We start from the raw sequence: 16,431 nt of genomic DNA, 5'->3' as shown, positions 1-16,431 counted from the left end.
ACAGACTAGACCATCAGATAGAGGAAGCCTTGCAGAGAGGGCAGCTCTGCTAAAAAAATGTTAGCAGGCTGGAATAACAATCAACCAACTGCAAGATACAGGAAAAAGCCACAGCCCCAATCAACTTTTTCAAATGTGAAATTGCAAACTTCATATTTTTGAGAATAGGTTCTAGTACATTTTACTTCTCTATCTCCCCAAAAAAGTGTGCATTCTCAAGCTTCCAAAGACCTTTAAAGTCTTGTCACAATAGCACAAACAGCCCATCCCAAACTCTTGTGAGAACATCTTCTAACGAACCTCAGTAGCACCGAAGCAACAAAAAAGATTTTCGTGACAGGGGTCACTCTGCTTCTGGCTGAGTTCCTTTAGGGGGTGAGATGTGCTTTGATTACTGCGGCCTTACAAGTTTTATATTATGTATTATTCCACACTGTAACACAGCAGTGCATGCATACTCATGCACAATGAATTTATGAATAAAAACTATAATCCTTGATTGGCCTTATTATTCTAACTTATAAATATTTAAAGAGATGGCTTCCTAAAATAGTACGAGAATAGTACATTATTTGCCATGCAGAAACTATAATAGGATAATGTTGAAGATAAGAATCCTGTATTTCAAATTTACATTTGTATTCCTTTGAATGGTACAAATGTGAGAAGTGACTGCGCCAGGAACGGTTATCATGCTAAAAAGAGTTTGAGAGCTGCTTACTTGAAGAGAAGAGCCACTGACAATACGACAAAAAGCCCAATATCTTGATGAGATTAAGACTTGTCGTGTATTCTGTCCTCTCCCTCTTCCCAATGTTTTCTCACTTGTTTGCCCCCCAATTCAATAAACAAAACCACAGCTGTTATAGGAGGCTTTTATTTTGAACAAAACCAGTGAAAATAAAATTTACACTGATAGCCAAAGCTGAGGCAAGTCACATTTGTTGTTGTTATTTGCTAGCTGTTGTAGGTGGGACCCACTCTTGTATCTTCTTGCGAGTAGTGGAGTAAGGTACGTACTGTCCGGGAGTGCCACTCAGATTGAATTTATGGTTCTCCCAGATAAACTTACGAGCAACTGGTGGATGAATAGTTGGAGGGTCATCTGTCATTGAGTGAAGCCAGCGATGCCTTAGGAGGAAAAAAGAGACATTGTTATTAACTAACATTATATGATCTATAACAAGCCTTCCTCCTGACTCCCAAGGGTTCTCCTCTGAAGAGTCATTAAGTAATTATTTTGAGAGGGAGGAAAAAACCAATTTCTATCCACTATGACTTTGAATGAGACTGCAGGATACTGATTTAAAGTAATTACACAAACATAACTGAAAAATAACAGTTTTGCTTCCAAGGAACTGAAAGCACACCTGAGTTTGACTTTCCTGTTTCTTTGTACATTTAGTATTTGTGCAAAGAGTATTTAATTGTCACACATTTGTATGGCCTGAAACAGCCAGCCAGGTCAAGGCAGGTGCTACAGATGACAAAATCACAAGGTTTTGTTTTGTCGTCTGGAGTTTTTTTGTTGGGTTTGGGGGTTTGGTTTTATTTTTAATTTCCAGAAAACTGCACTGCACAATTTCAATACCACCTCCAAAGCATTCATGAGGCTACCACTTGGGATACGGGTAAATGATGCAGATTCACGTAAAACAATCACGTAAATGTTTACTGACTGCACAATAAAATGATTAATACCCATCAGTAATGGCGTAATTACCAAGTGATTATAGTGATTATCCTTTACCTATGAACTAAATGTCAATTCTCCCCTGTGCAAACAACATTAACGATCAAGCAAATTATTTTCCATACCAATTTACTGAAACACTACAGCAGGGATCAAGTGAATTGATTTCATCCCTTTTCTATTTCAGTGCCCAAAGCAACTTTCAACCCTGAATAACATTTGAATTATCTGCCAGTGTACATGTATTCAATACTGCATGCACAGTTATGACAGAAGTGAGGTTATGACATTTTTTGCAAGCTTACGTATTTTTACTGAGGTAGGATAAAGAGGCTTCTGCTAATCAGCTTTGCCAAAAACTTGACCTAAAAATAAGAAGTCTTCTATTCCAGTTGTTATTAGAAAGCCTAAAAGTTGCATCTTCAGCCTTTAGCAACAAATCCAGCACACTTCATTGATATAGCAAAACAAAACCACAATAACAGCAGTGAGAAATAGACTGACAAGTATATTCTAAATCTGAAGAGCTCTACAGAAGGTTGATTATTTTTTCAGTCAAATAGCTTCCAGACATTTATTTCAGAAAAAAGAAAAGACCTCACAACTTTGGATATAACTTTAGTATAAAAATCTCACTTCAAAAAAAACCATGTCAGCCATATGTTCATTTTTTATCAGGAAAAAAACAAACAAAAACCCCAAATGAAAGCCACACGTTGTAGGACTAAGGACTGCCAGGAAACTGGCTTGAATACCAATCTGAATGGAACCATAAAATCCTTTAAAAGTAAGAAGAAAAACCTTGTTTAAAGATAAAGAATGGCCTCCTATGGGAAAAATCACCCACTCCGGAGTTTGAAAGTTATACATACGTTCAGATCAAGTGACCCAATGCAACGTGGATGGGAGAAGGATCCATCTCTTCCTTCCCTCACTCTCCTTTGTAAAGCTGGTAAAATTTGAAGTATACATTTCCCACTACTTCTATTAAAAAAGAAGATTTTGGGTAATGACTTCTGTCTGGAAGAAAGTGGCCCCACAGCACTACTAATCACATTGTGGTCTGAGGATACAAGAACAGGTCTTGCTTGATTTTAAACCTGGTATTACCAGGTTATTATTTCAGAAAATGCCCTGGCCACATTACACAAGAACTTGCTCTCCCAATTCATGCCCGTTAGAAGAATTCTGTGTACTACTAGTGGGCTTCACACTACCAAGATACCACACATCCTATGATGGCTAGTATCAAAGTTGGCAGAAAACTGTAAAACAGCTAACTTGACAGAGGTGGGATCGCATGCTCATAGCAATGGAGAGCCAGCTTTTTGGGTAACGCAAAGAAACACAGTTTGTGGCATGGGAGAAAGGGGAAAGAACAGTCCCTGTGTCCATATGTACATTCTGCCAACACTGACTTAAATACTGTGTTTCAAAATGCTTTGTAGTATCACTCCAGAGCAGCCTCAGTTTGTCAAACCCACTTACCATAACATACGGAGGGAACTTAAACACGCACATCTTCAGCTAGTGATGCTTCTGGTAATAATGGATAGGGATCCTGCAAACAAACCCCTATTTATGCACCTATCACTGCGCCTCATCATCCTCCAGCTCCCCCGAGAGTCAGGCACACCAAGAGGACAAACAAAAAAATTGTTTTCTTAGACAGAAAAGTAGTTACAAAGGTCCTGAAAGACAGGCTGGAGCAGGTGAAGAAAAAGAACTCTATTAAAGTTCAGTTAAAATCAAATAGATTTCAAGCTTGCATGATGTCTGGCACCTCTTTGGTTACAAGCACACTGACATTGTACACTCCTTGAAATGTAAGGAAAAATATCACAATATTAACTTACTCATTTAACTCAGAAGACAGAAAACAATAGTTTCATTCTGTCATTTAAACTATTGTTTTGCAGCTTTTCTAAATCTAAATATTCTAAATCTGTGAAGTCTTTTAAAATACAGTATTTTGAAGCAATTAATATATTTGCTCTCAGGATTGTCTGAGGTTTTATAACATCAATATAAAATCCGGCTCCAACTTAAATAGATCAGCAAAACCGATCCTTAAATCCCATTTTTACCCTGAAAAGTAGAAATAAAATTGCTCAGCTACAAGACATATCAGTACAGTCACAGATACCAAAATAGCTGAAGAGATTTAAAAAGTTTGTTTAGAACTCCATCCACTATTAAGTACACTTTGACTTAAGAGTTTCAGGGCTTAAGCCTGGTCACAACAGATTCCCCTTAGGAGCCCAACATGGGACTTATAAAAGCATTTTGATTTGCAAAGAGCGTTCTCTCAAACAAAAGCTCCCACTCTCCACTTAAGCAAAATATGTAAGGACGGAAAACTTTATTTTGGGAAGACTTTTCCCTTGACAATCTCCCTCAAAGAGTCCTTTGAAGCCCTGATGTCTCATAGACTGTACTCCCAGATGCTCAAGAAAAGCTTTTCATGCACTAGATTGAACAGCATGAATAAAGAGATTTGACATCTTGCAGATGGCCAGATTTCTATACGAACTGCCTATGAATCCATGGATGGAAAAACAGGATTCAAAAGCAATTAATGACTTAAAACCTACAAAGAAGCAGACAATTTACGCAGAGCAAAGAAAATAAGGAGGATAGCAGAAGCTCTAAAGAGACTGAAGCAGCTTCCTGAATCGCAGAGCAGAGTCACTACCAAGCAGACTGAGGACAGTAAAGCCTCCGGGCTTTTCCTTGGGTAAACAGATGAAAGACACCTCAAAACATCTTCAAACGCTCTCAAGACTACTAAGAATTTTCTTCCAAGTCTTAGACAAATATTTAAAAGCAAATAGATTTCAAACTGAAGCTACAAGGGACAGGAGCCAATTATATGATGTACAAGCTGTCAAACAAGAACCGATGCTACACAAACTCCGTAGCTACTACCATATGTGCATCTGCAAGGTTCAGGCACCATCTATGTAAGTTCAGGATGTTTGCCAACTTGGTAGCATCCGCTTTTTTCAACAGGTTAACCATGCCACAGTAAGACAAAAGAGAAGTGAAGATGTGTGTCATGGTCAAAGGGCAGAGAAGAATGGGAAGAGAAGGAAAAAAGGGACAAGAAACATGTGTTTATTTGTTTACACATGGGAGGTAACTCTGATTTCCCACGCAAGGTACGATAAGATATCATTGCATAGTAATGAAACAGCATCCCACTTACCTAAAAACACAACACTAGCATTTAATTTAGTCATAAAACCCACAAATTTACTGTGAAGATACTGAAAGGATGGAAATTTTACCCCCCCTTTTCTGTTCATTTTGTTTTGTTTTCCTTGGAGGCAGATTTGAAAAGCAGCAGTTTTATAGAATAGCAGCACATTTCTTTAAATTTTTAGTATGTTAGCACTTTAAGTCTGAGATGCTACATTGCTCCCTCCTTCAGCTGTCAGATCAACTAACAAAGAGGATACAGATTATTAAACTGAAGTTAAATTTGAAATATTTCATTGTATGAAGCTAGAACTCCTGAAGCTCCTTCCAAAGATGTCAGATTTGCACCACATGGAAATAAATATCAAAAGTACAGGGCAGACATTACACATAGGTAGGACAGTGCTGGTAAAAGGAAGTGGCCTTGCAAATGGCGAAAACTATTATCAGATGGCAGTTCCTCTTTCTCCACAAGACGTTAACATATTGAAAGAGCAAAATGACTTTTAACTAGTTTGTATACATAAACACCAGTTGTCAATTTGTTTTTGCAAAGTATTTGGCCAAAACACAAACCAAATTACATTAAACTAGACAAATGGTAAACAAACAGTGTGTGGACAGTCACAAAAGGCTTTGAGTGATGCAAGAGAAGCACACCTAGCATCTAAGACATCAGGCCTTGACTTGCATATGTACTCTCAAAGGGAAGCCTTACTCCACAGCATAGCCCTGCTGAAAGTGGAAAATTGGGTTCCAAGTTGCCCCGTGCTCAGTGGGCTCAAGCTGACCTCCCGAAAATCCTCCAGATGCAAACTTGTGCTCTTTGAAATTTCAGCTACAAGAGTATCCTGAATAGCAAATAAAAGCCTATGGCAGAAATAAGCAGATACATAGGGAACTTTTGCATGAGATGTGAACATAACCTGAAAATCAAGGCTGATATAAAAAAACATAGGGGGAGAAAATGCTACACTCTCCTCTGATCCCAAACAGATGAAGCACAGTAAGATACTCAGTTACTTACTCCCCTGACTTGGTTTCAGTGGAAATAACCGACAAACCCTTAATTGTGAGGGCCAAAGAACCTAGAATACAAGTCTGGAAGGGATTTAGACACAGCATATGCTTTAGACCCAGAGAAGTATCAGCTACATCCATGTCACTCCCAGCAGATGCCTCCTTAATTTGTTATGGAGTAGCTTTAATACTGGCTTGCTCATCTTCCCAAACCAAGTTATGCCAGTGAAGATGAGTAGCATTTTTTAGTGGCAATGATAGTAATGTCCAATCTGTAACACTTCCTCCGTAACTTAAACGTACTGCTTCCTATTCTACCCATCTACCTGTGGCAGATGGACTATGCCTTTCCCTTCTACAAGAGATTAAATGCTTCAAGATTACATCCATGGTCATTTCCTCTCCTTTTTAAGCAACACCAATTCTTTCCAACTGTCCTCAGAGGTCTAGTTGTTCTCGCTGCTCTTCCCTGGGCTTCTTCCACTGGTCTATGTGTCTGTGTTTGGTTTTTTTTAAGAGCATGGTACCAGAACGGAGTGCTATACTCTATATAAATCTTCCTGGTAATAAGCAGAAAGGAAGAGTCACTTTGCATAACTGCAGGCAGTAATTCTTTCTACTTCTCAAGACGGCACACTTCTTTCTCAGCACTATGATAAAGTGGACTTACTCAGCCTGCCATCCCCATAACACTTAGATCATCCTGCAGCATGGCCCGTTGCTCTCCTCCTGCGCACCATAAAGTAAGAGGCTGTAGGTGCCAGAAGAGCAGAGTCCTGCTCTCTGTCTCTGCACTCAGCCATATAATTTCACTCCTTTTCCTCTTGTGATCATGATGTGAGACAATGCAACTTGCTACATTGCTAAATTTACGAGTGCAGATAACCTGCAGCTGGTAATAACATTAATGGAAAAAGCAGCACTGAGCTGTTTGATTCATCTATCTATATTTTACAGCCCTAACATTTCTCTTCCCTGGGCAGCCTTTGATTAAGGGGGAAAAAAAGCTAACTCTGCTTTAAGCACACTTCCATACTAACAAACCTGCCTTAGAACATTTCACCTAGGCTTCAGCTTGCCTGTGATCCAAGCTTGCTTCTACTGAGCAGGTGAGAGAGTGGATGGAGAGAACTATAACCCATAGAGACCTCGACATAGAAAGAGAGCAGACCACGTTATTATCAAGAAGGATATATTCAAGATAGCCAGTTTTTACTATGAAAACTCTTTGCCTGCGAAAATACTTTTGGTACCCTGACTAGTACTTACAAACTGCCCAGGGATTCCCAAGGAGTCACATGTTCCTCTTAATCTTAGTGCTCACATTTTCTTCCCTGAAACCTTTCAAAAGCTTTTCTACAGAGCCAAAAGTATAAAACATTAAACCTGCAAGTCATTTACTTCTGTCACCTTCCTGCTTGGTTTTTGGTTATTTTTGAGCAAACAGAAAAACGTTTTGCCTGTAACGTGTGCATCTGCACATAAGTTGTGATGACGTGATTGTGCAGCGTATGCCAGTTGTATAAAACAGTATCTGTCACCTGGGGCTCCTGGAGGCGATTTGCTAACTGTAGTATTTTTAGGTTGAGAGATAAATGAATGAGGAACAAAAGGTGATACTGGGCCTTCTAACATAACAGTAAAATGGAAATGAGCTCAACAGCCCAACGATTAGAGCAATTCTGTAATGCAGACTTCTATGAAAGTGCTAAATAGAGTGCACACAGACATTGGGACAAACGGATTTACCTTTTATCATTTCTATGTTCACAGAGCACAACCCCATCAATGTGTTCAAAAATGAAAGCACTGAGTCCCTGCAACCAACCTGCTCTGAACAGCAGATGAAACAAGTATTTTGGCTTTCGTAACTGTCTAACAGTGTAAAAGATGTCTTTGTGGAGGAAAAAAAATGTGCCAAATATCTTGTATAGCATTACAAGAAGATTAATGCTAATCATTCCCAATGCAAGTATTGAGGGAGTTTAAAAAAAAAAAAAAAATCTAATTAACTTGTCTCCAAAGTAGATATCAATGTCTTAATTTTGAAGATAAGAAAAGAAAACCCAGAGTAACAAAGAGGTTAAATAACACAACCAAATCAGAATAAACCACAAGCCTACACATTCTGGTATGGCAACATTTTAAAAAAGCAACAGTCTCAATTCCCTGTATAGCAGACATGTCAAAACAACTCTCTTGATTTCCTTCAGGCTGTGATTTCAGTACATCCGTTGTCAAAAGACATTACACCAATTATTTCAGAATACTGAAAATATTCAGTAGTTCCTAAAAACGGTACTACAATGTGTTATTACATATGAGATGTCTTTTCTTGCTGCTTTTTCCTTTTCTCCAGTATCTGATAGAAGGTAAAGGGTAACTAAATGAATTAGCTTTTTTTTTTTCCAGATAGTTGTCTTCAGAACTTTTCAATATACCAAAATGCTTTTTCCCAATTAATCATGCATGAAATGCAAGGTTGACCTAATGGTATTTCAAAAATCATTCATATTCCACAATTCTGAAGGCACACGACTGCATGCATCTTAGTGTATGCACCAAGATACACAGTGTATTTAACAACCAGAAACAGGGAAAAAAACAACTTCTAGTATGACTTATACTGAAGAAAAAAAAAAAAAAAAGGAAGAAAGTTTCTCCTGCACATCTGCTAGTGTTCTCCATAATTTCCACGAAAACAGGGTAACTATACATACAGTAGGATTTTTATGAGTACTACAAAAACATTGCAAACTAGTTAGCATTACTATTTAAAAAAAATGGAAAATCTGAAGTCTCTAGGTTAGCCCTGGTCTTAAAACTTGATTTTCTTAGAAGTGTCATCTTTAGGCATGACAGCTGCAAAATCTTTTCTGAAAATAACACCAGCATAAACAATGTAGTAAAACCTGCTTCCACCTGCAGAGGGTATAACAACATATCCCAAAATGCTCTACTGAGCTGAATTAACTAAAACGTAGAGTTGAAAATCAGTGTTTAGAGGAACTATTCAGATCACAACTCAGCTGTTACAATGGTACTTTATATGCTTCCTAGTTGACTCAAGGATGACAAACTTGTCTCAAAGTTACATCTGTTGAAGGGAAGGATAGTACTTTATTAATTTATTTATTTATTTATTTACACCTGACAGGACAGATACAGGACCAAATGAATCTTTGTTATCAGAAATAATTTCACAGAATCTAATTTATTTCCAACAAGTTTCTGGACTAAAAATACCCAGTCGTTTCCTGCATAGCTGCACAAACCCTGTGTTAAAATGACAGCAACTTGTACAATATATTAAGTCTCAATTCACAAGTCTATACCACGTTAAAAATTTAAGACTGTATGTCATCAGAAGAAGAAAACCCCAAAAAGCAGAGCCTTAAAAAACAGCATTTATTCCCAGTCAAAATACTTCTATTTTTAAAGATGTATCTAAACAGTCCAGAATTACAGGTCAGTGATTTAGATGTGTCACAAAGCTCGGATTCCTACATAAGAATAAATATCTACGGTTGCCATGGGATATACAAATTTATTAGCAATTAAAAAACCCCAACCAAACAAACAACACAAACCCACCCTGAAGAGTATTGCACAACTATGTTTCCTGACAAAAGTAACTTAGAACACAGGACTGTTTATCCTTTCATGTCCCATTGCACTGACCAGTCTTGAAAACAATGAAACATTTACAGTTTCTTCTAGGGCAATTTTTTCCACATTGATAGGAAACCAAGTTTTTCTACCTCACTAATTTGTATGGTCTAAACAAGCTACTTAATCCTAGAAACACGACTTTAATACTCAGGAAGAAACCCTTTATCATGGTTTGCCAGGTCACAATAAACAACACATAAGCACGAGCAAAGAAAAAAAAAAACAACAAAACCTGTGCCTCAAAATAAGGAAAATCTTGAAAGCTGCCACAGTCTAATAGTAAAAGGATAAAAACTAGAAGCAAACAACAGTTACTACGCAGATAACAAGGAACAGCCCTGCACTGGCAGGAATGTGCTAGTTTTAGAGACTCCGTCGTCACTTCTAAAAAACAATACCATTAAGCTCTTACTGGAGAAGACAGAAGAAAAGGCACTAACTGCATTAAACGCAATTTTACAGCTGGGAAAATCTGAAACAAAATTGACTACCTAGACAGTCTACCCACGCGTTTCTCAAATGTTCTAATGAGAGCCACAATTTAGGAGTTTAGATAATCAATCTCAGCCTTGGCACAGAACATCTATCACAGGAAGAATAAAAGCCAGCATTCATCAATGTTCGGTATACCCAAGCACCTCTTATTTCATATCACCTTTCATTGCTTTGTGTCTGAAGTGCTATTCATATTCCTCAAGATTCAGGTAGAAATTGTTTTTGCTAGCATACACTGTTATTTTATTTGGTGTGTGTTTTTCCTGAGTTATTTAGGAAGACAAAAAAAGTATTAACAGCTGTGTGGCCAAGCCCTCTGAAACTCAAGGTTGTACAGAATTATTACTGAAGTGCATGAACAGAAAATAAAACCTTAAGAAAAATTATAGTCAAGTAGCAGTCAACATATAGAGCATCCTGGCCCTTTGCTGTTCATCTTGTGGAGTATCAATGCATATCAATTGAAACAATTATACTGCTAATGGCTGTGGATTAAGGAATGTTGTTCCATCGTTGCCTTACGTTCTTTAGGCTTTTGTCTAGAACGGATAATGAAAATAATTTTTCTACCTCTGGCTGCTCAATGCTATCATAGACCTTGTCAAAACATTAGGATGGAATCACAACTAATAAGGAAAACTGGAATACTGGCTTGACCTGATCAAGCTGGCTGGCAAAAGGCTTTTCTTACTCCAGGAAGCAGTGAGTGCGACTGTCAGGACGGTGAGCAATATAATGTTATGAATGCAGTTCAAAATTAAAAGTAACAAGTCTGAAATCTTCTGCTCATATATATGATAGCTGTGTCCAAGAAAACTTAACTACCGTAAAATAGTTGTTGTTTTTTTCCTAATCTTCTGCTTTGTAATACAAGAAAATATACAGGCAATAACAGAATTGGTATTATTAAACTAAATGGTTTACCATTCAGGAGGCACCATACTTCCATCGACTTCCCAAAATGTATTTTTGCCATTCATTTCATCAGTATAGACTACCCATCTGTGTCGACCTTAAAAAACAAACAGAAATAGTGTATTAGCTCAAAATAATAAATGATTTTCATATAAAGTAGAGAATTCCTAAAAACACAAGGAAAAGTATTTTGAATAAAAGTATCTACCATTATGGGCACTTATTTCAAAGTCAGTACAGTTTTTATTTTTCTAAGTCTTCTGTATCTCCACTGTTACTGTATTTTTACATAGCTAAATCTAACACTCTCATGAGGAAGCAAGTATTAGCTATTGTGTAAACAATGGGAAACATGAACTTACAAAATTTTCAGACAGAAAAAGAGCTTTGGGGATTTTTCCCCCCTTTTAGGAGTCATCTTTTCCAAAAGGACACTGCCATCAGTAACCTAAGATTAAACTAAGTTTCAGCCATGGAAAACTACCACACAATGTTTACCAGCAACTGCTTTCCTCAGGTACCCTACAAGTTAACTTACAGTAAGCAGAGCTTGACCTAATCAGTGTGTCAATTGCTTACGTGTCACCTTCATTGTTTTATGTGCTACCTTTTTAAGTACACTACAATTATTTAAAATCCCATTACTTAAGGTAATAGGAAACTTAAGCTAACCTGTGTTTCTTTGCCCTGAAGTGATCATATAAATAAGTACAGCTGTGAGGCATTTTTAAAGACAGTTCTTTCTCCCCCCCACCTGTTAAGCTACCAGCTTTTAGGTCAAGGACCAAACTCAGCTCTCAATCCCATTACCATATAGGCACACCTACATAGAAAGCACCTGACTGGCTTAGATTTATCCCATATTTATTATGTCAGATTGAATATGTTTGCAAATGAGTTGAGGGAAGCAGTAGAGAGACAGAATATGTCAAACCATTTCTATAAGCCCCCTCTCTTAGACTCACACAAGTCAAGTGCAAGGAAGTTGGGCAGACAACAAGTTCTATTTCACCAGCAGAAACTACACAATCCATAGGAAGTTGGCCAGTCAGTCAAGAGGAGTTCACATTAGCACACATACCAAAGAAGTTTCTTTTGTCTTCATAGTACTTGTTTCCATATTTGTCAGTTCCTATCAGCGTACCAGTCTTCAAATCATTAACCCTGTGAATTCCCAAAACAACAGTTTCAGTTGACATCATCTTAGAATGAAGTTGTGATAGATGTTTCTTAGAGGTTGGTAAAAATATGTAATGAAAACTCTTAAACAGATATATGTAAAGCTATTTAAAAAAAACCACTCAAGCTTAAGGATTGCAAAACATAATCACCATTTCCTACAACTAACGTCAGCATGACTTTACTGTGCGCCCCACTGACAGGATAATAAAAGTCATACAAAAGGGCTTTGGGGGTCTATTATTTATTTAAAAGCTCTTTATAGTGGAAGATAAAGCAACTCTGCAATATAGCACAATTTAACACCCACAGATCCGTAAATACTGTGGAAGGGAGTCCCAGAGACACGTTAATTCACTTAACTGAAGATGTTACCATCCATCTCAACTATTTGTTACTACTATTTCAGCTTGAATTGCTGTGGAAAGTGGTCAGCACTGAAGCAGCTCAAAACATCTCACAGGTCTGTGTGGGCACTAACCTCCAGGAGAGGAATAGTAACATTTGTAAGGTATACACCAGTTTCAACTCTTTAAACAAAACATATTTTAACATCGCTGTACATATCAATAATTAAACTGAACCTATGATTTACATTCTGTTCATAAAACCTTAAAATAACTGACGTGCTCTCTTCCCTCTATATCTGCATCTTTGCTTTCCTTTTTACTGACATTGATCGCAGCCAGAATTACATATGGAAAAGTTTACTCTCAAAGATTTCAGTTGTTTATAGTATAATTACACACACTCTCAACTCAGTCCCAGGTGACAGAAGAGATGTGCACATGCATGCTTCCTTAGCTAGGAACTGACAGATAAAGTTTTTTTGTTGTTTTTTTTTTTCTTCCCACAGTCCACAAAAGCAATAAGGACTCCACCAAGTACTCATTTTAAACCTCTGTGGTCACAGGTGGAAAAATCCTCTGATGCAGCTCTCCTCTGTCAAGGAAATGCTCAAAGATCCCTGGGTCAGCTATTCAAGCCTGAGCTCCCAGCTGCAGAAAAAGAAGAGCCATTTCACTGCTGCTCTCCCTTCTTTCTTCCCCTCCCTTTCTTGTAAGGGTTCTTATGCCCTTGTCCTGACTTCATAACCTGAGTACTGCTATCAAACACTAAGATGTATTTATAGCTTCCAGACTACATTTTCCAGCCGTTTTTACTGAGTCTTGACTAAAGAAGGATGTTTCCAGGCACATACGTTCTTAATAATTTGACTTCTACTGCATAAAACCTGTTCCAGCCTCCTTAGTGGGGAGCACATAGAGAAAAGCAGGGAAATTCTGAATAAAACCCTTACAGAGGAAGAGGCTCCTGACTTGGCAAAATCATTTTTCTAAGTTAACAGTAGTTACTTCTTACACACACCAATTGTTGCAAGAAAGGTACATCTTGAATACTCTTCCTGTAAGCGCCAAGTCTATTCCTTCAGCTGGGACACAGGATTCAACAGCTCTAGAAGCGGATGAAGGGCAGCAGCTGTTTGTTGCTTGTACATTTAGGAGAATCAGGTGCAATTCTCCACCTAGCACATCTCTCTTCTAACTTTCGTCTTCTGGAAGGAAAAGGAGAGTGCTGCCCCCAACCTTGCTCCCTTTTTCTGCGTAGCAGAAAGGTGTCAACACAGTCTGAGCCTGTGACCTTTGATTCGCAAAAGCTCCCTGAGAAGACCTTCATTAAGATGTGCTTAGGAAGAGGTACTCAGGTGAAACTTAATTCTCAAACTCTTCCACGCTTTTATTTCCCCAGCTCCATTTCTTCTTGAGAACTGCCAGTGTAACAGGTACAGCCTCAGAAGGGAAACAAAGTGGAGAAATCAACTTGGGGGGGATGAGAGGAAGTAGTAATAATAGTAAAATACTAGCCGGGGAAATCATATATGTCTTAATTTACACTGCTTAACAGCTTCAAATTTCCCTCTGCAAAATTTTACAAGAAGGTCTATCTGAGCTGCTTTCTACAGTGGAGGCAGGAAAGCCAGAAGTTGCCTGTCACCACAGCTAGGAATAATATAAAGACAAAGTCAAATCTGAGACCTCTCAAAAGTCAAGCTGGCTTCAGAAAAGCATAGAATATTGTGCCACAAAACAAATGAGAAAATAATTTAAAATGGATAATAACTGTAAAGGGAGCGATACATTGACTGGCAGGAAGATGACAACGTGCTCAGCTGAAAGAAGAGCTAATCACAGAATCACAGAATCTTCTTGGTTGGAAGGGACCTTTGAGATTATCGAGTGATTGAAGGTTACTAGTGAAGTTCCAGTGAAAGAATGTTGTTGTCAGTAGCCTTATTTAACACTTTACAGGGTTCCTAGCCAAAACAAAACAGAAAACCCACCCCCAAAAAGCACAGGGGTCTGACAGATTATGACATTACCATACAGAGGAAGGTCACAGTAGTACAGGACATTCTGTACTGTCCTCAGGGCTGGAGTGATACCACCAGAATGAAGTTCAATGGCATGAAGGTCATAGCACAAGGTGATGCACCTGGAGACTAATAAGATCTGAAGCACTGTGTGCATAATCACAAGAAAAACATCTGGATGTCACAAGGCAATAAGGAGCTGTCAATGAAGTGATGTGTGGGAGAAAAAGACAAGCTGATCCTAGGATGTCCCAGGTGAACTGAGCTGTCTTCAGTGAACAAAGCAAGTACTAAAGCCACTGTACGGAAATAGTGATGAAGCCCAATCAGCAGCTCTCCAAAATATTATGTTTAACTGTTCAAAACAAATCAGTTTAAACCACAAGAAGTAACAGACAAAGGGCCATTACGATGACTGGAAAAAAAAGTCTTCAAGAAGGCTCAGAAAGCTTGGCTTGTTTATTCTAGTGTAAGAGAGCCCTTGATATTTAGCAGGGAACTCCACTTTTGCAAATCCTCCCTATCCCATGCTCCTTCCCACTATTAATTAACAAAAAGCTTTTTGTCTGTGTGGTCAAGACAACATTCACTGTACCCTGAAGAAATGTTCCGTTACTTTTCCAAGACCAGCTACAAAGATAACACAGGTTACTGACACTGTTGAATTTGGATCACGTACCACTCAGACCTCCACCCTTTGTTTCATCAAGGATCTGAATTAAAACAAGAGTACCTTAGGAAATCTGCAGCTCCTCCTATTTGGGAGGAGCTTCAAGTACACTGTGTCACAATTCAAAACACTCTTCGCAAGGTAGAGATGAGATGTGAGTGGGGAAAAAAAAAATAGGAGAAAGTTTAATGTGGATGAGTGCAAGCTTCTGTGCTTGGGGAACCAAGTACACAGGCACCGCTGGAAATAAAGGCTGAGACTAATTCTGCCAAAAATGCCACTGGTGCTAGAGGGCACCCAGAGCTGAGCACAGGTCAACAGTGACAACCCGCTGCCGAAGAGAGGCGGACGTATGGCTTGAAGTGTTAAAGAATTACAGCCGGTGAGGCAGATGAATTAATTCTCAGCTTTACACGACAGGATCCCAGCAGAAGGACGGCTTTCAGATCTGCACACTGGGCAGCCCAAACAAGCCGCTGCCAACCTGAGGTGGTCCAGAGCCAACAGCCCTCGGGCCAGCACCATGGCAGCCGGCCGAAGCGCAGGAGGTGGCAGAGCCGTCCGTCACCACGGCGGACACGGCCTGTGACAACCGGGCCAAGAAGAAGGGCTGAGGTCGGACATCGGGAGCCGCACCGCCCCAGCGCAGCGCACGGAGGGCTGCGCCCAGCGGCCTCCTCCTGAGGCCTGGCCCAGCACCGCAGCCAGAGGCCTCATCCCGAGGCCTGTGGCCCCCGTGAGGCACAGGCCACCCACCGCCCCGGCGCTGCGGTGAGCGGCGGAGACCGCCCCGTCTCGTCCCGTCCCCTCAGCCCCGCGCCGTGAGGGGCAGGGCGCCCGCCGCCCGGCCGCCACCCGCCAAGGTGACCCCGCGGGGTAGAGAAGGGGGAGTGAGGAGCCCCCCCACCGCCTGCTCCGGGAGCGCCGGGCGCCCCGTTACCTCAGCAGCTGCCACAGGGCGCCGCGAACGCCGCCGTGGCCGCCGAGATGCTTCATGGCCCGCTTCAGCACCTGCACGTACTCCGCCATCTTGCGGCGGTACCGCCCGCTCCCGGCGCCGCCGCCTTCCCGGACCGCGGCCGCCCCGCCTCCCGCCTCCCGCCCCTCGCCGGGGCAGCGCCGCCTCGTCCGCCCAGCGCCCGAGGGCGGGGGGCAGGGTTGAGGCGGTGTGTTACCGCCCGCCATTTGCTTGCTGGTTGCCCAAACACGACCCCG

General features: G+C 40.2%; 1 protein-coding gene across 1 annotated transcript; it reads right to left on the bottom strand.

Moving 5' to 3' along the window:
* Positions 1-860: 860 nt before the first annotated feature.
* NDUFA12 (NADH:ubiquinone oxidoreductase subunit A12) lies at positions 861-16,301 on the bottom strand. Its single transcript, XM_074168607.1, has 4 exons — positions 16,157-16,301; positions 12,078-12,160; positions 11,006-11,093; positions 861-1,131 (listed from the first exon to the last, which is right to left on the bottom strand). Exons 1-4 carry the CDS (start codon positions 16,243-16,245, stop codon positions 951-953), a joined length of 441 nt encoding a protein of 146 aa, XP_074024708.1. The 5' UTR covers positions 16,246-16,301; the 3' UTR covers positions 861-950.
* Positions 16,302-16,431: the final 130 nt, after the last annotated feature.

The sequence above is a fragment of the Numenius arquata genome, chromosome 2 (genome assembly GCF_964106895.1).
Source record: "Numenius arquata chromosome 2, bNumArq3.hap1.1, whole genome shotgun sequence".
Lineage (NCBI taxonomy): Eukaryota > Metazoa > Chordata > Aves > Charadriiformes > Scolopacidae > Numenius > Numenius arquata.
Note: the sequence above shows the minus strand (reverse complement) of the source record. Positions and strands in the feature narration are given on the sequence as shown.